Source organism: Salmo salar, chromosome ssa10 (assembly GCF_905237065.1).
Source record: "Salmo salar chromosome ssa10, Ssal_v3.1, whole genome shotgun sequence".
Classification (NCBI taxonomy): Eukaryota; Metazoa; Chordata; class Actinopteri; order Salmoniformes; family Salmonidae; genus Salmo; species Salmo salar.
The window spans coordinates 83,720,570-83,743,257 of record NC_059451.1 but is presented as its reverse complement, the minus strand read 5'-3'; the positions used below and the strand labels follow the sequence as shown (position 1 = coordinate 83,743,257).

The window sequence follows — 22,688 nt, the reverse complement described above, 5'->3', positions numbered from 1 at the left end:
GTGTGTGTGTGTGTGTGTGTGTGTGTGTGTGTGTGTGTGTGTGTGTGTGTGTGTGTGTGTGTGTGTGTGTGTGTGTGTGTGTGTGCGCGATTATATTTAGTGCCTTCAGAAAGTATTCAGACCCCTTGAATTTTTCCACATTTTGTTTCAGCTTTATTCTAAAATGGATTAAATAAAATCTACACACAATGCCCCATAATGAAAAAGCATAAATAGGGTTTTAGAAATTTTTGCAAATGTAATAACAAAAAACATACCTTATTTACATAAGTATTCAGACACTTTGCTTTGAGACTCTAAATTGAGCTCAGGTGCGTCCTGTTTACATTGATTATACTTGAGATGTTTCTACTGTACAACTTGATTGGAGTCCACCTGTGGTAAATTCAATTGATTGAAGAACCCAATGGTCACTCTAACAGAGCTCTAGAGTTCCTCTATGGAGATGGTTGTCCTTCTGGAAGGTTCTCCCATGTCTGCAGCACTCCACCTATCAGGCCTTTATGGTAGTAGAGTGACCAGACGGAAGTCACTCCTCAGTAAAATACACATGACAGCCTGCTTGGAGTTTGCCAACAGGCACTTAAAGGCTCTCAGACCATGAGAAACAAGATTCTCTGGTCTGATAAATCCAAGATGTAACTCTTTGGCCTGAATGCCAAGCATCGCGTCTGGAGGATACCTGGCACCATCCCTACGGTGAAGCATGATGGTGGCATCATCATGCTGTGGGGATGTTTTTCAATGGCAGGGACTGGGAGACTAGTCAGGATCGAGGCAAAGATGAACGGAGCAAAGTACATAGAGATCCTTGATGAACACCTGCTCCAGAATGCTCAGGACCACAGACTGGAACGAAGGTTCACCTTCCAACAGGACAACAACCCTAAGCACACAGTCAAGACATTGCAGGAGTGGCTTCGGGATAAGTCTCTGAATGTCCTTGAGTGGCCCAGTCAGAGCCCGGACTTGAATCCGATCAAAAATCTCTGAAGCGATGTGAAAATAGCTGTGCAGCAACGCTCCCCATCCAACCTGAAAGAGCTTGAGAGGATCTGCAGAGAAGAATGGGAGAAACTCCCCAAATACATGTGTGCCAAGCTTTTCACGTCACACCCAAGAAGACTCGCTGCCAAAGGTGCTTCAACAAAGTACTGAGTAAAGGGTCTGAATACTTATGTAAATGTGATATTATATATATTTTGATTTTTTTTATAAATTAGCAAACATTTCTAAAAACCTGTTTGTGCTTTGCCATTTTGGGGTATTGTGTGTAGGTTGAGGGGGGAAAAAATGATTTCATACATTTAAGAATAAGGCTGTAACCTAACAAAATGTGGAAAAAGTCAAGGGGTCTGAATACTTTCCGAAGGCATTGTGTCTCTAGACCACAGATATCCTATTACTACTGGACTCTATGGTCTAGTCTCTGTGACTCAATCGTCTTCTGATGACGCCTGTAAATGCCATGGATGGAGCCTGAGTCAGTGTGATGTAGTATTTCCACAGGTTACCTGGGTGGTTGTGTACAATTACAGTATCACTTAATGAATATTCATTAGCTCAGCATGCTCTTATCCTGGTCCACTAAGCAGTTGCTGGTGTAATCTACTTATTAGGTCTTAGTGACAGAGTGCCAGCTGAGCGAGGCAGCTAGCTCACTGAGGCCCACTGCCATTATACTGCCATGCAGCCCTGTTATGATAACACAACACAGCACAACACAACACAGCAGGGTTGGGGTCAACTCCATTCACATTCAGGCAATTCAGAAAGTAAATTGAATTTCCAATGTAAGAATTTCAAATGGCTCTTCTGATAATAAATGACACCTGGAAGATTGGAGTGATTGGACAGAATGCAAATGAGGTTGACCGCAGCCTTGCAGCTCTGCGGGAACACTGCAAGGCGTGACATGTGCGTGTGAAAGAAGAGCTTAGAGATATGATACTCCATTATATCCCTCTTTCTGCACAGATGCGGGTTTATGGATAATGCTGAGTAGCTCTGAGAAAGAGATGTCCCTTCTGTACTGAGAAAAGAGATTACCTTAGGCAATGGGGATGTGAGTCATAAACTCCTTTTTATAGCACACTGTGTATCACTCATACACCTATGATGCAATATACAAACAAATGTATACAACCACGTATTAAATATTTGTACAGGGTGTACTGGTATTTTATAGGTGGGTACTGTATGAAGCTATGAATGGATCCCAAGGGCCATTAAACTGAGTGCAGCATGACTGTCTAAACACAGTGGTCATATGATGAGGCAGAGAAAATCAGAAGCCTGTGTGTGCAGAGCCACGCAGCAGTACCAGACCCAGGGCGATGGGACAGTGGCCTGTTCTGTGTCTAACACATGGCTGCTATACTGCATAAGCCAAACAAAGCAGTGTGGAGAAGAACAGTCAGATACCATCTCAGGTCTTGTCTTGTGTCCAGGGCTATGTAAGTAGAATTAGTCTGTCTCTACCTGGGTTGTGCCTAAACAGACAGTCATGGCATACTCAAAAGCAGAGGAAGTCTACATGTAGAGTTGGGGAGAGTTAGTAGCAGGCCAGTTGGTGCTCATGAATATACAACTTTGAGGTAGAGTTATGGAGAGTTGCAGCAGGTGATGCTTGTGATTATGTGCTTTCAGATAAACTATTTTCATTCATCAGTCTAAAGTGGGTGTAGTTTCCTTTCTATGATTCACCCTTACCCCATTCCATGAGGCGTCACTACATGGTGATTCAGTGGTTTAGTCTGTTCCTCTCATTCAGTCCTAGTGTGACAGATTTAGGGAGAGAGGAACAGATTGGGTGAGGTAGAGGGCTCTCATTATTTACTGTAGGACAGAGCATTTCCTCTGAGAGAGGGACTGAACACCATCTGGTAGGATATTTGACAGAACAGAGAGAGAGACCGGGAGAACTAGCTCTCCACACACACACACACACGCCGTTTAGCAAACTCCAGGCATTGACATTTTTTGGAGGACATGAAAATAGAGCTCTTTGGCCACGCACACCAGTTGTGGGTTTGGTGTCAAAATGAGAACACATGAGCATAAAATAAGCCATATCTACTTTAAAATATGGTGAATCTTTGATCTTATGGGGCTATTTGGCTTCCATTAGTCCTGGGGCCCTTAAGGTTAACGGCATCATGAACTTTACCCAGTATCAGGACGTTTTAGCCAAAAACCTGGATGCCTCTGTCAGAAGTTGATCTTCCAGCAAGACAATAACCCCAAGCACACATCAAAATTCACAAAGAAATGGTTTATTGGCCACAAAATAATTTTGCAATGGCCAGCTTAGTCACTCGACATTTAAAAACTGTGGTTTGAATTGAAGAGGGCAGTCCTTAATCTCCCGAGTGGCGCAGCGGTCTAAGGCACTGCATCTCAGTGCAAGAAACTACATTTTCTTGGCATTTCATTACTTTAACAGAACGTTTCCTAAAAATGTCCAACATGGTAAAATTTTATACAAATGTTGGTAATGTTCTAGTAATGTTCTCCAACTGGTTTGACATTGGGAATGTTCTCTAATAGTTCAGAGAACATTAAGAAACGACATTCTTCTGTGGGATTTTCAGTACTTCATCATAATGTTTCCTCATGGTTCTATTTACAGTAATGTTCTCAAATTGTTCGAAGAACATTAAGCAATTTTTCCATTAAAAACCACAAGAATGTTATTTAAAAGCATACATTCCGTTATCAGCATCAACAAAACTCAAAAAAATCGAATCAAATCTTATTGGTCACATACACATATTTAGCAAATATTATTGCGGGTGTAGCAAAATGCTTGTTTTCCTAGCTCCAACATGCAGTGGTATATAACAATACACAAATCTAAAAGTAAAAGAATGGAATTAAGAAATATGTAAATATTAGGACGAGCAATGTCGGAGTGACATTGACTAAAATACAGAGTATTCACATGAGTAAAGCAGTATGGAAACATTATTAAAGTGACTAGTGTTCCATTATTAAAATGGCCAGTGATTCCATGTCTATGTATATAGGGCAGCAGCCTCTAAGGTGCAGGGTTGAGTAACTGGGTGGTAGCTGGCTAGTGATGGCTATTTAACAGTGTAATGGCCTTGAGATAGAAGCTGTTTTTCAGTCTCTTGTCCCAGCTTTGATGCACCTGTGCTGACCTCGCCTTCTGGAGGATAACAGGGTGAACAGGCCGTCGCTCGGGTGGTTGATGTTCTTGATGATCTTTTTGGCCTCCCTGTAACATCAGGTGCTGTAGGTGTCCTGGAGGGCAGGCAGTGTGACCCTGGTCATGCGTTGGGCAGACCGCACCACCCTCTGGAGAGCCCTGTGGTTGCAGTTGCCGTACCAGGCGGTGATACAGCCTGACAGGATACTCTCAGTTGTGCATCTGCAAAGGTTTGTGATGGTCTTAGGGGCCAAGCCAAATTTGTTAAGCCTCCTGAGGTTGAAGAGGCTCCGTTGCACCTTCTTGACCACACGATCTGTGTGGGTGGACCATTTCAGATTGTCATTGATGTGTACGCCCAGGAACTTACGTACGTCCACCTTCTCCACTGTGGTCCCGTTGATGTGGATAGGGGCGTGTTCCCTCTGCTGTTTCCTGAAGTCCATGATCAGCTCCTTCGTTTTGTTGAGGGACAGGTTATTTTCCTGGCACCACTCCGCCAGGGCCCTCGCCTCCTCCCTGTAGGCTCTCGTCATTGTTGGTGTCATCTGCAAACTTGATGATTGAGTTGTAGGTGTGCGTGGCCACGCAGTCATGGGTGAACAGGAACTAGAGGAGAGGGCTGAGCACCTACCTTTGTGGGGCCCCTGTGTTGAGGATCAGTGACGTGGAGGTGTTGTTTCCTACCTTCACCACCTGCGGTTGGCCTGTCAGGAAGTCCAGGACCCAGTTGCACAGGAAAGGGTTCAGACCCAGGGCACCAAACTTAATGATGAGCTTAGAGGATACCATGGTGTTGAAGGCTGAGCTATAGTCAATGAACAGCATTCCGGCCACGGAAAACGAGAGCCCACAGTCCTTTGGAGCGGGCCACGTCGGTGGCAATGTGTTATCTTCAAAGTGGGCGAAGTAGGTGTTTAGCTTGTCTGGGAGAAAGACATCGGTGTCTGACGTGGCTGGTTTTCCGTTTGTAATCCATGATTGTCTGTAGACCCTGCCACATACGTCTTGTGTCTAAGCCGTTGAATTGCGATTCAACTTTGTCTCGGTACTGACGTTTTGCCTGTTTGATTGGCGTACAGAGGCAATAACTACAATGATTGTATTCAACCATATTCCCAGTCACCTTGCAATGGTTAAATGCAGTGGTTCACGCTTTTAGTTTTGAGCAAATGCTGCCATCTATTCATCGTTTCAGTTTTGGGTAGGTTTTAATAGTCACCATGGGAACAACATTACCTATGCACTTCCTGATGAACTCAGTCACCGTGTCCGTGTATACGTCAACGTTATTCTCAGAGGCTATCCGTAACATATCCCAGTCCGTGTGATCAAAACAATCTTGAAGCGTGGATTCCGATGGGTCAGACCAGCGTTGAATAGTCCTTAGCAGGGGTACTTCCTGTTTTGAGTTTCTGCCATATAGGAAGGGAGGACCACATGGAGTTGTGATCTCATTTGCAGGGGAGAGCCTTGTAGACATCTCGAAAATGTGAGATGCCTACGTATTGTTAAATCAAATCAAACTTTGTGTAACGGCTGTTGAATGGAGTAGACCAAGGCGCAGTGTGTAATTTAATGGAAAAAGAGAACACTTTACAAAATAAACAAAAGACAACAGCCAAACAGTTCTGTCAGGTAACAAATGACTAAACAGAAAATAACCACACACAAAACCCAAAGGAAAACAGGCTGCCTAAGTATGGCTCCCAATCAGCAACAACGATATACAGCTGTCCCTGATTGAGAGCCATACCCGGCCGAAACAAAGAAATACCAAACATAGAAAAAAGGACATAGAATGCCCACCCCAACTCACGCCCTGACCAACCAAAATAGAGACATAAAAGGGTCTCTAAGGTCAGGGCGTGACACTTTGTCACATGCGCCGAATATAAGAAGTGTAGACCTTTCTGTGAAATGCTTACTTACAAGCCCTTAACCAACAGTGCAGTTCAAAAAGAGTTAAGAAAATATTTACCAAATAAACTAAAGTAGAAAAAAATAAATAAAACTAACACAATACCATAACGAGGCTATATACATGGGGTACCGGTACCGAGTCAATGTGCGGGGGTACAGGTTAGAGTAGTTTGTACATGTAGGTAGGGGTGAAGTGACTATGCATAGATAATAAATAGTGAGTAGCAGCAGTGTACAAAACAAATGGGAGGGGGGGGGGGTTCATGTAATAGTCTGGTGGCCATTTGATTAATTGTTCAGCAGTCATATGGCTTGGGAGTAGAAGCTGTTGAGGAGCCTTTTGGTCCTAGATTTGGCGCTCTGGTACCGCTTGCTGTGCGTTAGCAGAGAAAACAGTCTATGACTTGGATGACTGGAGTCTCTGACAATTTTATGGGCTTTCCTCTGACACGACTAGTATATAGGTCCTGGATGGCAGGAAGCTTGGCCCCATGGATGTACTGGGCCGTACGCACTACCCTCTGTAGCGCCTTACGGTCAGATGCCAAGCAGTTGCCATACCAGGCGGTGATACAACTGGTCTGGATGCGCTCGATGGTGCAGCTGTAGAACTTTGAGGATCTGGGGACCCATAACAATTATTTTCAGTCTCCTGAGGGGGAAAAAGTTTTGTTGTGCCCTCTTCACGATGGTCTTGGTGTGTTTGGACCATGATAGTTTGTTGGTGATGTGGACACTCGACCTGCTCCACTACAGCCCCATTGATGTTAATGGGGGCCTGTTCGGCCCGCCTTTTCCTGTAGTCCACGATCAGCTCCTTTGTCTTGCTCACATTGAGGGAGAGGTTGTTGTCCTAACACCACACTGACAGTTTTCTGACCTCCTCCCTATAAGCTGTCTCATCATTGTCGGTGATCAGGCCTACCACTGTTGTCGTGAGCAAACATAATGATGGTGTTGGAGTTGTGTTTGGCCACGCAGTCGTGGGTGAACAGGGAGTACAGGAGGGGACTAAGTACACACCCCTGAGGGGCCCCAGTGTTGAGGAACAGCTTGGCAGATGTGTGGTTGCCTACCCTTACCACCTGAGGGCAGTCCAGGATCCAGTTGCAAAGGGAGGTGTTTAGCACCAGGGTCCTTCGCTTAGTGATGAGCTTCGTGGGCACTATGGCGTTGAATGCTGAGCTTTAGTCAATGAACAGCATTCTCACATAGGTGTTCCTTTTGTCTAGGTGGGAAAGAGCAGTGTGGAGTGCGATTGAGATTGCGTCATCTGTGGATCTGTTGGGGCGGTATGCGAATTGGAGTGGGCCTAGGGTATCCGGGAGGATGCTGTTGATGTGAGCCATGACCAGCCTTTCAAAGCACTTCATGGCTACTGATGTGAGTGCTACGGGGCGGTAATCATTTAGGCATGTTACCTTCGCTTCCTTGGGCACAGGGACTATGGTGGTCTGCTTGAAACATGTAGGTATTACAGACTCGGTCAGGGAGAGGTTGAAAATGTCAGTGAAGATACTTGCCAGTTGGTCCGCGCATGCTTTGTGTACACGTCCTGGTAATCCGTCTGGCCCGCTGGCTTTGTGAATGTTGACCTGTTTAAAGGTCTTGCTCACATCGGCTACCGAGAGCGTTATCACACAGTCATCCAGAACAGCTGGTGCTCTCTTGCATGTTTCAGTTTTGCTTGCCTAGAAGCAAGCATAAAAGGCATTTAGCTCATCTGGTAGGCTCGCGTCACTGGGCAACTCTCGTCTGGGTTTCCCTCTTTAGTCAGTAATAGTTTTCAAGCACTGCCACATCCGATGAGAGTCAGAGCCGGTGTAGTAGGATTCAATCTCAATCCTGTATTGACACTTTGCTTGTTTGATGGTTCGTCTGAGGGCATAGCGGGATTTCTTATTGGCGTCCGGATTAGTGTCCTGCTTCTTGAAAGCGGCAGCTCTAGCCTTTAGCTCGATGCGGCTGTTGCCTGTAATCCATGGCTTCAAGTTGGGATATGTACGTATGGTCACTTTGGGGACGACGTCGTCAATGCACTTATTGATGAAGCCGATGACTGAGGTGGTATACTCCTCAATGCCATTGGATGAATCCCGAAACATATTCCAGTCTGTGCTAGCAAACAGTCCTGTAGCTTAGCATCCGCGTCATCCGTATTGAGCGAGTCACTGGTACTTCCTGCTTTAGTTTTTGCTTATTAGCAGGAATCAGGAGGATAGAATTATGGTCAGATTGGCCAAATAGAGGGTGGGGAGAGCTTTGTATGCATCTTTGTGTGTGGAGTAAAGGTGGTCTAGAGTTTTTTTCCCCTCTGGTTGCACATGTGACATGCAGGTAAATATTAAAGTCCTCGGCCTCTAGGAGCGCCGCTTCTGGGTGAGAATTTTATTGTTTGCTTATGGCCTTATAGAGTTGGTTGAGTGCGGTCTTAGTGCCAGAATCGGTCTGTGGTGCTAAATAGACAGCTACGAATAATATAGATGAGAACTCTCTTGGTAGATAGTATGGTCTACAGCTTATCATAAGGTACTCTACCTCAGGCGAGAAATACCTGTAGACTTCTTTATCCGTGTTGTCATTCAGCCATGACTCGGTGAAACATAAGATATTACAGTTCTTAATGTCCCGTTGGTAGGATAATCGTAGGTCATCAATTTTATTTTCCAACAATTGCATGTTAGCAGGTAGAATTGATGGCAGTGGGAGTTTACTCGCTCTCCTACGGATTCTCAAAAGGCAGCCCGATCTGCATCCTCTTTTCCTCCGTCTTTTCTTCACGCAAATGATGGGGATCTGGACCTGAGAGCAGTATATCTTTCTCGTCGGACTCGTTAACGGAAAAGCTTCTTCTAGTTCATGGTGAGTAATCCCAGTTCTGATGTCCAGAAGTTATTTTCGGTCATAAAGATGGTAGCAGCAACATTATGTACAAAATAAGTTTTAAAAAATAAGTTACAAACAACGCAAAAAAAACTAAGAAAATAGCACAATTGGTTACGGACATGTAAAACATCAGCCATCCTCTTCGATGCCATCTTACTTAAGTGTTTTCAGGTGTGTTGGCCGCCCCCACTGATTGGCCACACCTGATATTAATGAGTGCTTGTTTTGTTTGAAATGGGGTCTGTTTGAATAGACTAAAATGAACAGCTTTGTATGCAGAAAAAAACCAAGGCATTTAAGCTCTATCCTGGTGGCACAGTGGACTAATTCCATGGATAAAGAAAAGAAGATTATAGTTTTTAATCTCATTGATGCCGTGTAATAATAAGAAAAGTGTTTGCATGGTTCATGCCTAAGGAAATACATTTTCATGTGTTCTATCTGTGCTTGGAATCCCAAAAAAGTTAACCCAAAATGAGCTAGCAGTGTCATCAAAAGTCTGTATAGGTAAAAAATAAATACAAATAATCACTGAAAGTTGTAAGGAAGTTATTCAAAAACCTCAAAATAAATGATAATTTCATTCTCAGAGCATTTAATAAAACCTCCCAGGAAAATGTTCAAGCAACCAGAGAAAAAAAAACATTCTCAAATCCTCCCTGCAACCTAAAAATAAACGTTTCCAGAACAGGCAACATTTTCACTTCTGTTCTCAGAATGTATTAAAAAGGTTATGTTTTACCGGTCAGGTATGGCTTCTTTTATTTTTTGTGAAACCAACTTCCAAGGAACCAAATGTTAGCAGTATTTGAATTATTTATTTTATACAGTCATTTTTGCTCATATTTATCAACGTTGTCAATAATTTCTGACCCCACTGTTTATAGATACAGAACAGGAGAATAATCACAGGGATTCCACATGGGTAACCTTTGCTCTTATACAGCAATCGGTGCCATGGGGCATTCTGGCTGTCGGACGTCATTAGCTGAACCTTAACTTAAAAAGGCCAGCTATTCCCGTTCTGCCCTTTGAACACACATTATTATGTGCATGTATCTCAGTGTTCAGGAGTCATCAGCAGAGAAAAGGGTAACTCCAGTTAATATGTTACGTAGTGGGCACACATACATATGATTTATTGGACAGTGCTTGATTAAATATGGCAGCTCAGCCAAGGAAGAGTTATTTGCTTTACTATCAAGTGCTCAGTGCTCATGGTTGATTTTCACTTTTCAACTTCTGTTTACTTTCCCTGGGCTCAGAGATGAGTGATGACAATAATTGTGCTTTTGACAGGGTAAAGGGTGAAGACAGTGTTTGTGCTTGTTTAGCAGAGAGCGATGTGTGTTTTGAGTGCAGCATTGCAGATCTGTCAGATCTAATGTGTGGTAAGAATATGTGTAAATCCCCAGTGGATTGAGAGAGGGAGTGTCGGATTTTGAATTTGCTGCCGTTGTATAACTGAGGTGGAGAGGGTTGTGTGTGTGTGTGCGCGTTCATGAGAGTATTTCTGTGTGAATGTTTATATATGTGGGATAGATATGGTAACGAGGCAGAAAGAGAGTGAGGGTTATTGTTTTCATTGTCAAGAGCCCTCTGGGACAATGGTAACATGCACTCAGCAGGCATCATAATCTCCTCTGTCCCAGCATGCAGCTGTGATGACGCCCACTGTCCTGTCCCAGGAGGCTGTTCTGTTCAGGCTGAGTCGTCTGACTGTCAGTCAGGGGAATGTCTCTGCTTAGACCAGCACACACTCCTCTTCTCTGGAACAATGTACAATGAACTACATTGTTTTCTACATGTGACCGACCGGCTAAATTCGGTCTTATGTAGCAAAATTTGAAATTGTGTTTTTTTACATTGGATGAAAGTAAAGACTCAGAGCTAGAAAATTGTATATAATACACTACAGTTGAGGAACAATGGGAAAGTAATTCAGCTTTGAAAGTTGATAAACTTGTAACCCCACTTTTGAGAGAATGTCCTTGAATGTTTTTGTATACATACTCTTCTTTGTCTACACCCATTCACAATCGTTCACACCCTCTTAAGCCTTAGCCCCACCCATCTTTTTAAGGATTCACGTGAGGCCATGTGCTAAACAGATTAAGGTAGTGTAGTATACAAACTAAGTTAAAGTGTTGAAAGTGGTAGCAAAAATACATTATCTACTCCTTGGCCTATATCCTTATCTGACTTTAGTGCAGGTCATGTTCTTCACATTACCGTCTCTGGTAAACACTGTATCAATTAAAATCAAAGTTTATTTCTCACAGCTAACATTAGGCTATAACTAGCAATGCAAATGGATTTCTGAGTTACGAATAATAGTACTACACAGATCACGTAACGTTAGCTAGCGAGCCAGCCAGCTAGCGTTAGCTAGCGAGCTAACGGTACGCTTTAACTTGCAATGAAAACAACTTTCTGACAAAATTAGAAACTTATATCAGAGAATGTAGATAGCTAGACTCTCTTACGATCTCCTTAGCTATTATACTCTGCTTCCACCGGGCATTACACTGATTTTAAAACTTGGTCAACTTCTTCCGTGAGCATCCTGCATGGCAGACCAATCCAAACTCATTTCTCGGCATGTCCAGCCCATCCATTATCTCAGCCAATCATGGCTAGCGGGAAGCTTCCTGACTTTTTCCGTGGCTAAACCAATTAGGCTCATAATTTACCCATTTTATCATATTTACAGATGGGATACAAGTTTGTTATTAAGGCTCATGAAAGTAAACATGTTCATGTTCTTTGCATTTCTGCAAAGAAACGCATTTTGATAAAAAATTGATGTTTACGTTCAAATGCCAATCCTGTAAATTAGTGATGTGCGACATACACCTAGTTTCCTGAAACGAGTCACATATGCCATTTGTATGAGGATAATTATCACGCTACACACAAAAAAACTTTCCTGAACCAACACTTGCTCTTGACAGATTTGTCCGTCTGACTGTCAGATGGTGAAGCGTGATTCATCACTCCAGAGAACGGGTTTCCACTGCTCCAGAGTCCAATGGTGGCGAGCTTTACAACATTGCAACTGATGCTTGGCATTGCGCATGGTGATCTTAGGCTTGTGTGCGGCTGCTCGGCCATGGAAACCCATTTCATGAAGCTCCCGACGAATAGTTCTTGTGCTGACATTGCTTCTAGAGGCAGTTTAGAACTCTGTATGAGTGTTGCAACTGAGGACAGACAATTTTTATGCACTTCAACACTCGTGTGGCCTACCACTTTGCAGTTGTGCCGCTGTTGTTCCTAGAACTTTCCACTTCACAATAACAGCACTTATAGTTGACCAGGGCAGCTATAGCAGAGCAGAAATTTGACGAAACTGACTTGTTGGAAAGATGGCATCCTAGGATTGTGCCAGGTTGAAAGTCACAGCTCTTTAGTAAGGCCACTCTACTGCCAATGTTGTCTATGGAGATTGCATATCCGATTTTAAACACCTGTCAGCAACGGGTGTGGCTGAAATAGCCAAATTCATTCATTTGAAGGGGTGTCCACATACTTTTGTATATACAGTGCATTCGGAAAGTATTCAGACCCTTTGACTTTTTCCATATTTTGTTACGTTACAGACTTATTCTAAAATGGATTAATAAAAAATCAACACACAATGCCCCATAATGAAAAGCAAAAACAGATTTTTAGAATTACAGTGCATAAATTGGTAATAAAATGTGATCTGATCTTCACAACAATAGACAAACACAGTGTGCTTAAACTAATAACACACAAATTATTGTACTTTTCTTGTCTATATTGAATAGATCATTTAAACATTCACAGTGTAGGTTGGAAAACGTATGTGAACCCCTAGGCTAATGACTTCTCCAAAAGCTAATTGGAGTCAGGAGTCAGCTAACCTGGAGTCTAATCAATGAGATGAGATTGGAGATGGTTAAAGCTGCCCTGCCCTATAAAACACACTCACACAATTTGAGTTTGATATTCACAAGAAGCAGTGCCTGATGTGAACCATACCTCGAACAAAAGAGATCCAAGAAGACCTAAGATTAGGAATTGTTGACTTGCATAAAGCTGGAAAGGGTTACAAAAGTATTTCTAAAATCCTTGATGTTCATCAGTCCACAGGAAGACAAATTGTCTATAAATGGAGAAAGTTCAGCACAGTTGCTACTCTCCCTAGGAGTGGCCATCCTGCAAAGATGACTGCAAGAGCACAGTGCAGAATGCTCAATGTTAAGAAGAATCCTAGTGTCAGCTAAAGACTTACCGAAATCTCTGGAACATGCTAACATCATCTCTGTTGACGAGTCTACGATACGTAAAACACTAAACAAGAATGGTCTTCATGGGAGGACACCACAGACGATGCCACTGCTGTCCAAAAAAAAAATGCTGCACGTCTGAAGTTTGCAAAAGAGCACCTGGATGTTCCACAGCGCTACTAGCCAAATATTCTGTGGACAGATGAAACTACAGTTGACTTGTTTGGAAGGAACACAACACTATCTGAGGAGAAAAAAAGCACAGCACACCAACATCAAAACCTCATCCCAACTGTAAACTGTAAAGTATGGTGGATGGAGCATCATGGTTTGGGGCTGCTTTGCTGCCTCAGGGCCTGGACAGTGTGCTATCAGTGACGGGAAAATGAATTCCCAAGTTTATCAAGACATTTTGCAGGAGAATGTAAGGCTATCTGTCTGCCAATTGAAGCTCAACAGAAGTTGGGTGATGCGACAGGACAACCACCCAAAACACAGAAGTAAATCAACAACAGAATGGCTTCAACAGAAGAAAATACGCCTTCTGGAGTGGCCCAGTCAGAGTCCTGACCTCAACCCGATTTTGAGAGCAGTTCACACCAGACATCCCAATATTGCTAAACTGAAACAGTTTTGTAAAGAGGAATGGTCCATAATTCCAGATCTGGGGAAGGGTACAAAACATTTCTGCAGCATTGAAGGTCCCCAAGAGTACAGTGGCCTCCATCATTCTTGAATGCCAAGCGTCACGTCTGGAGGAAACCTGGCACCATCCCTACGGTGAAGCATGGAGGTGGCAGCATTATGCTGTGGGGATTTTTCTTCAGTGGTAGGGATTGAGAGACTAGTCAGGATTGAGGGAAAGATGAACGGAGCAAAGTACAGAGAGATACTTGATGATAACCTGCTCCAGAGTGCTCAGGTCCTCAGACTGGTGCGAAGGTTCACCTTCCAACAGGGCAACAACCCCAAGCACACAGCCAAGACAACGCAGGAGTGGCTTCGGGACAAGTCTCTGAATGTCCTTGAGTGGCCCAGCCAGAGCCCGGACTTGAACCTGATTGAACATTTCTGGAGAGACCTGAAAATAGCTGTGTAGCGACCCTCCCCATCCAACCTGACAGAGCTTGAGAGGATCTGCAGAGAAGAACGGGAGAAACTCCCCAGATACAGGTGTGCGAAGCTTGTAGCGTCATACCCAAGAAGACTGAAGGTGCTTCAATAAAGTACTGAGTAAAAGGTCTGAATACTTATGTAAATGTGATGTTTCCGTCTTTAAAAAAAGATATATATAAATTTGCAAAATGTTCTAAAAAAAACGTTTTTGCTTTGTCATTAAGGGGTATTGTGTGTAGATTGAAGAGGGGGGGAACTATTTAATCCATTTTAGAATAAGGCTGTAACGTAACAAAATATGGAAAACGTCAAGGGGTCTGAATACTTTCTGAATGCACTGTATAGTTTATCTTAAGATGGATGCACTAATTGTAAGTCGCTCTGGGTAAGAGGCCATCATTTTAAATAAGAATTTGTTCTTACCTGTCTTGCCCAGTTAAATAAAGGTTAAACAACATGTAAATAAATATTGTCTGTATGTATGGTATTTGAATCAGCCCCTTTTCAGGGAATTGGGGTTACATATTCAATTTGCCATCTCTCTCACGTACTCTCTCCAGTGCTCCTTTCTCTATACACATGACTGAGAAGGAGGGAGGCTTATTTTCCTGGAGAGATATCTTGGAATGGAACCATCCCGAAAAAGATTTGCTCTTTGTGGCCAGCCCCCATGGTCCACAGCTGCTCTCTACTTGTGACAGGTCACACACTGATCTGAGTTGTTCTGGGTGCAGGATGTTCTGAAAGCGCTTCCAGAGACCTTGTGTTACCCCGGCCCTGAGGAAGGGGAGAGGGGAGGAGACAGGAAGTGCGTGCACCGTGCACTCTGAAGAATGTCACTCAATAAGAGCAGAGCCAGAAGAAGGCTCTGAGCAGGGCCTGTGTCAGTGTGGGTGAGAGGTTGCCTCTCTGTCTCTTAGTGCAAGCAATCATAGGGCCACTTACAGTGTGGGTGAGAGGTTGTCCCTGAGTGTCTCAAGGCCTGTCTGCTCGCTCCAGGTTTCAGGCTCCAGACCCAGTCTGCCTGGATGAGGGAGAGTTATGTACTCACACAGCTGTTTGGGACAAATGCCTGGCTCTGTAAACAACATCATACACTTCAGCTACTGAAACCAGCCTATTGAGGAACAAGTTATACTGTAGATGGTTGTTTGAGTGCTTATTTTCATGATCTTGTGACCTGACCATACAAATCTCTGGGCCCTGGTGATCATATAGTATGTGTGTGCGTACTCACTTTACACAAATGTGACAGGGTGTTTCTGTATTGTATCATATGATGACTGTATGCATGGTGTTTGTGTTACAGATATCTGGTCGTTGGGGGTGATCCTTTACATGCTGGTGTGTGGACAGCCCCCTTTCCAGGAGACCAATGACAGTGAGACGCTCACCATGATCATGGACTGTCGCTACACTGTCCCAGCCCACGTCTCCGCAGACTGCAAAGAGTGAGTACCACCAATCACCTACAGAGATAGGCCCCCAGCTCTCTCTCACACATCCATGCATTGACCTTAACACAGTGTCATATACAGTGACCTAAATACAATGCAGTGAGAATATGTCATATGGTTTTATTATTCTCTCAGATGCTGTGGTTATATGACAAAAATACTTACACACATAATAATCATGATGCCAGTCAGTTGTCAGCTCTCCGTGTTTACAAATACAATGCCCCAACCTGTCCTACCCCAACCTGTCCTACCCCAACCTGTCCTACCCCAACCTGTCCTACCCCAGCCTACACTGCCCCAGATCATGCCCAGAAATGATAAACCAGTGTCTCCTATCGACCAAACTCTAAACCTCACACCTATCTGACAACCTTGTACAAACAGACTTCTGGACACGGTGTACCCTGTGATCATTGGCTGTTTTTGTCAATGGGGGCAAGCCGATCACTGAATAGGGAATACAAGACTGAATGTTGATTTGAGGGGTCCAGCCAACCAGTGGGTAGAATAAAAAGCTGACTAAAGGGAAAGTTCATGTCAGGCGTTATAGAAAATTGAGTGAGTTGGCTGCAACCCATGCTGTATTGGATTGGCATGGGTGCGATCAATCCCTGCATACCTAGTCCATTCCATATCTGACCCCAGATCTCACCCCAGCTCTGGTATATATTAAAGATCAATCTTAACAAAGCTGTATTTGTTTTAAAAGTTGTGTTAGCTGAGCCCCTTGGTACCAGTGCTATTTGTGGTTGAGACTGAAGAACACCCCTGCAGCCCCTGAACCTCAGACCAGAGACCTGGCAGATGTTGTGGTTCCGAAGCAGATGATTCTGCCTCAGACATCTGGATGACTGGCTCAGGAACAGTTCCAAACATAGAACATGGGCCACATGACCAGGGCCCTGATGAAAGCTCCATTAATGGGAAGATGATTTCTTGCTAAACAGTTTAGTCCTGCGGGCAACAATCAACTGAGCGAAAGCAGAGACCTCCTCTCCCCACCCTTCATCTCTTTCACTTTCTCTCTCTCTTTTCCCAGCTATTTATTTCTCTCCCCTCTGTTGCGCTCTCTCTCTCTCAAGCTACTCTTAATTTGTATTTAGTGCTTTACTCTACAGTAGTGTTGTGAGATATGCATGGGTCAGTTAGGATGGTATGTAAATAATTAATTTCTATAAATATTTAAGTAGTTGTATGAATAGATTATACCAAACACCAACAGCATTATTGGAGGTTCAGAGAAGCATGGGTACTTGCACAGTATAGATGGATTTAACGGCAAATAGAACATTTCTGATAAGTGCATAGGCTGATTTGGTGACCCTGGTCACCATGGTTAAACCACGTAAAGACACGCGCACACACAGACAGACAAAACATTAGGAACACCTAATATTGAGTTGCATCCCCTTTGCCTTCAGAACAGCATAAATATCATCAGGGCAGGTGTTGAAAGCGTTCCACAGGGATGCTGGCCGATGTTTACTCCAATGCTTCCTACAGTTGTGTCAAGTTGGCTGGATGTCCTTTGGGTGGTGGACTATTCTTGATACAGACAGGAAACTGTTGAGCGTGAAAAACCCAGCAGCATTGCAGTTCTTTAGACACTCAAACCGGTGCACCTGTCACCTACTACCATGGCACTCATACACAATCCATGCCTCATTTGTCTCACGGCTTTAAAATCCTTATTTAACCTGTCCCCTCCCCTTCATCTACACTGATTGAAGTGGATTTAACAAGTGACATCAATAAGGGATCATAGCTTTCACCTGGATTCACCTGGCCAGTCATGTCATGGAAAGAGCTTAGTGTATACACATACACTAAGCTCCCGACTTGGGCTCCCGAGTTGGCGCAGCAGTCTAAGACACTGCATCTCAGTGCTAGAGGCGTCACTACAGACCCTGCTTCAATTCCAGGCTATATCACAACCGGCCGTGATTGGGAGTTCCATAGGGCGGTGCACAATTGGCCCAGTGTCGTTAAGGTTTGGCTGGGGTAGGCCGTCATTGTAAAATAAGAATTTTATCTTAACTGACTTGCCTAATTAAATACATAAATGTGACAGGGAGGGCGCAGTGGCACCCCCTGCTGGTAATTCAAATGAGCTTGTAGAGGCCGCTCTCAGCCTTTCACTGCAGTGCAATAAAACAGTCGCATGAACAAATAGATGTCTGATGCAGACTTTGCATACCTCTCTGCACACACACATATAAGAGAGAAATACAAAGTCCCCATCCTGTCTCAGAGCCTGCATGATGATGCCAAGAGTCAGACTATGGCATGCTTCTCAGCAAATTATCTGCCTGGCCCTGCATGGATGCACCTAAAGACTGTCTGAGGTCTGCAGGCGCTCATAAATATTGATTAACTATGAGATAGACAGTTTGATCTCATTCCCTCTCCTATCACAGATATATGGGGTTATGTGCTTTGCCTGTCAATTACTGAATCAGTGTACATGAGAACTTCACTCACTTGTACCGGTGATGAATTCTCTCTCTCTCTCTCTCTCTCTCTCTCTCTCTCTCTCTCTCAGTCTGATCTCCCATATGCTGCAGAGGGATCCATCTAGCCGTGCCTCCCTGCAGGAGATCGAGAACCACCCCTGGCTGCTAGGGGTCGACCCCTCGCCCGCGGGACACAGTACTGCCCCCCTCACCTCCCACCGTAGCCTGTCCCCAGAGGAACACGAGGTCATCCTCCAGGCCATGACCAGTGGCAACATTGCAGACCGCGACGCCATCCAAGAGTGAGGACTTCTCTACATCTCCCTTTCCTTCCCATATTCTCTCTCTCTCAATCAATCTCTATCCTCTTCCTTTGTACCCTGCCACAGATCTGTAAGTTTTTCAAGCTAGGGAGTTTGGTGTTATGCGTTATGGATGTAGTTGATTTTGATAGTTCATTATATTATTTTAAGTGGATACCAATCACTGTGTTGTACCCAGGGCTCTAGAGGCAGGCCGATACAACCACATCACAGCCACATATTACCTGCTGGGGGAGCGCATCCTGAGAGACAAGCAGGAGCAGCCCAGCGAGATGCCCAAAGTCGACAGAGCATGGGCTGAGCCACCACAACTCCAGTAAGACCTATTCACGTCCCTGACAGTCACATTACATACTAGGCCACTAACTGATCATGAACACTACTAATGTCCCTGTCTCTTCTACAGGAGGCCACTGTCTGAGCCTCTGGATCTGGAGCAGAGAGGGCTCCATGGACTGCTGCCTGGCTGTCCCCGCCGAGGGGTGTCAGAGTCTGGGGACTTCCTGGCCCACAGGCCCCTTTTGCTCCAGCCACAGCCAAGTCGCATAGAGAGCCCCTTCCCTGAGTACAGCACAGGGCCCTGCCTGGGCCTCACCCTGCACCCCCCACCCCCTGATGAACCCCTGCAGGTCAAAAGCCTGGGAGCCCTGCAGCTGATCTGTGAAGAGGATGAGGAAGAAGAAGAGGAGGAGGAAGAGGCAGTCAAACCACATGTTGGACTTCATAATATTCAAGCACTGCCTCACATAGTAGGCTTGGTATCAACCACTGGGTCTACAGAACAGTCTAGTCGCATGCTCTCAGCTCCAGAGGCTCCACAGAGGCACCCAGTCAGAGTGGTGCCAGGTCAGGGAGAGGAAACAGGCCTGTTGGCCACCTCAGTGAAGGAAGCACTGGAGACAGAGAGGGGGGAGGGGGACAGGGAGCAGCAGGACAGGGTTTCCAGCCACAACAAAGATATGGAGCCTGACCAGGTGGCAGCCAGACAGAAACAGGGTACAGTGGAGTCAGAGGAGAAGCCCATGGAGGAAGAGGACATGTCATGTGATCCACTGAGGCTAGGTAGTCATGCGACTTCAGACCAGCCAATCAATGGTTTAGAAAACCTGGTTCAGACAGTGGTAGATAGTCAACTCACTCCTAAAGCTCATCCTCCATGCCTGTCTCGCCTAGGGCGGGTGCAGTGTTGTCGGGGGCAACGAGAGCCTCCTACCCCATACCTCATGGAAGGGGAGGAAGACACTATGCTTGAAAACAACAACAACACCACAGAGTCCAAGCCTAAGCTCCTGGTGCAGGGTGGGGGTTCAACTCCAAGCGCTTCACCCCGCTCTCTGCCACGTAACCACTGTGTGGACCTGGGTCCTGACGGAGTGGAGACGACACGCAAGGTGGGTGGGCCTGGAGGAGTGTCTGAGGGGGAAACGCCAGAGGAGCTCCAGTTGGAGAGATCCCATATTGCACAACAGGGTCCTCTTGGGCTCAGAGAGGCAGGGACCGACCCTGCGGTCAGACTGGATCCTGGGAAGGGGAAGAACGTGAACTTGCGAGACCGCCTACTGCAGTTCCCCCTCTGTGAGAAGGCCTTGTCCTTCAACATACAGCCCACCTCCAAGGAGAAACTCCTGCCCTTCGCCCAGTATAACTGCTGCCACGTGCTGTAGGCGGGGCCACCTGTAGCTTTACCTCCCTATACCTCCCACATCACTCACTCACTTTATAGCCTGGCCACGGGGCACAAACTAGGGGTCCTCAGGCCCCTCAAGACAGCCTCACACCAGGCCAGAGCCTGTCACCGATCCATCTAGTTCAACACAAAACACCAGAGCAGTCTGGGTCCTGCCTGAACTAGAAGTCTGCACCTGAACTATCTTACTGTGACCTCAGACATTTTCTAGACAATTCTTGTTAGATCTGTGTAGCCCTTACCTCGTTATACTTAGCATCTACTGCTGCTTCCTTTGTGAGAAAATAACTCAACTTCTTGTGCTGCTACGTACTGAAGTTTATTAACTGCTTTTTGTGTAGTCTTCTTAGACTATCACTATATAGTATATAGCTTTGTATTGATTGCTATTTTAAAATCCCTTATATCGGAGCTCTTCATTTTGCACTAGCTTATCTCAAACTGAGCCCATTTCAGCGTATGGTATGTTGTCACTCTGAGGCCTGCTAGTACAGTGCTATAATTGGAATGTCTAGCATGAAGATCATGCATGCTGTAGAGGGGACAGCTATACTCCCTGCCTCAGCCGCCCGCCTACATTAGCTCAGCCAGCGGACTGATGAAAGGGTTGATGCTATTGACAATGTAGCTGGAAGCATGGTATCATTTAATGCTGGGGGTTGGATACGTCAGTGGTAATCTGAGAGGTGTACAGTCGCAAGGTTTGGGACCTAAACTGACTAATGCAGGGAGAGCAAAATCTGTAAACAATTGTTGGACAGGGTTTAATACAAGAGTCTTTTGAAAATGGATATGATATCGACTACGGAAATGCAGGTCTTCCAGATTGTTTGTGTGTATATGTACTTTATTTAAAAATCTTTAATGCTATTGAACCCTTTTATTTTGTCGGACAACTGTTTCTTTGACGTAGGACATATCCACAGGTGCGTGATTATAACTATTGGTTTGTGGTATCTAAGTGTGACAGAATTAATCAGTCTCATGAGTGATGAAAGATACTGTACATTAAATCCCTGTATTTAAATCTGTATTATTTACCACATATGCCTCAGTGTACTCTGGGCCGTTAAACAAACAAACCGTGTCCCTGCATATTGTTGTTGGACTTGCCTGGTGATTTGTGTATATATGTATTCTGTCTGTCTATTGTTCTGAGAGTACACCTATACATACTATTAAGAGATACCACTTGACCAAATCAGAAATCCTAATCTAGATGCGAACTAGCTATTATGCAAAGAAGAAATGTTATTGGAAAGGGTTATAGAACGAGAGTCCTCAGAAAGCTTTGTTCTTTCTCATCAGTGGAATCCCCAGAGGACTGTATGAGAGCAGAATTAATGGCATACTTTTAGCCCCCTCGCTGTGGAAGAGAAGAGTGTAGTGATGGACACAGAGCACTAACCTCAGCTGGCACACATTCATATGATATGGACACTTCAACCTCCCCTGTCTCCTTTCCTCTCCTGTCATTGGATGGGGGGATGGTCTCCATTCCACTCCGCCAACCAGCTGTCTCCTCCACACCTAGCCTGGAGTCACCTTACCTGGAAAGTGTCTGTCTGTCTGTCGGCCCATTGAACCTGATTTAAACTATGACTATAGGGCTGGATTCAATTTGTAGTGCAGAAGATCAGCGTTGTAGCGCGGTTGAAATTTGTAAGTAATTTTCCGACATGTGAAGTGTTTACCGCGGAAGCATTGCATTTAAAACGGCAATTTGCGATTGCTAGGTCCATTTTTGGACTTTTAAATTGGTGATATACCCACTCATTCTTGAAGAATATAACTTATAAAGGCCTAATGAGCTTAGTTCAACTGTTGTACCCCATCACAATACATATTTTAACCTTTTACACCTCTTTGTTTGTAAACAAACATTGTATAGCCTCCAAACATAGTTTTAACCATCATTTTAATCTCATAGCTGGTCAGTCCTTGCACCCATAGCTCAGTCTATGAATTTGAGAGCGCTTACATTTCTCCAGCCCCATCCCTCCGCTGTTTACCAAATCAGTGGTGGGGTGGCCATTGTTGTTTGAACGGCAGATTTCACCTTTAAATTTCAATCACGCTATAACGCTGATTTTAGGAGCTACGGATTGAATCCAACGCTAGGTCTCAATGAGATTTATTTATTTTTGTATTTATTTATTAAAATGGATTAAACCAGAGATATGGTGTGTGATGTGATTTAATGGTGTATATGTACTATAGAAAGGATAAACCAATGTATTATTACTCCTCTGAAACTGTCATGGGACATTGTCTTTTTTAGCAGGTCAGAGATGAAAGTCCAAGTGAATTTCAGTACATTTTGACTAGAGCATACTGTACAAATATTTTTGATGGCAAAGTAAACTATACTAAATCAAGTACAACCATCAGTCTTGCTATCTACATTCATCCA

The 22,688-nt window shown here is 44.5% G+C and overlaps 1 protein-coding gene across 1 annotated transcript in view; it reads left to right on the top strand.

The window, feature by feature from the left end:
- The window catches only part of snrkb (SNF related kinase b), a 37,172-nt gene extending 14,720 nt beyond the window's left edge, over positions 1–22,452 (top strand). The window contains exons 3-6 of the mRNA XM_014124371.2: positions 15,662–15,803; positions 18,355–18,567; positions 18,767–18,904; positions 18,995–22,452. Coding sequence (XP_013979846.2) covers positions 15,662–15,803; positions 18,355–18,567; positions 18,767–18,904; positions 18,995–20,252 — 1,751 coding nt within the window. The 3' untranslated portion in view covers positions 20,253–22,452. The remainder of the gene's footprint in view (positions 1–15,661; positions 15,804–18,354; positions 18,568–18,766; positions 18,905–18,994) is intronic.
- The last annotated feature ends 236 nt before the right edge of the window (positions 22,453–22,688 follow it).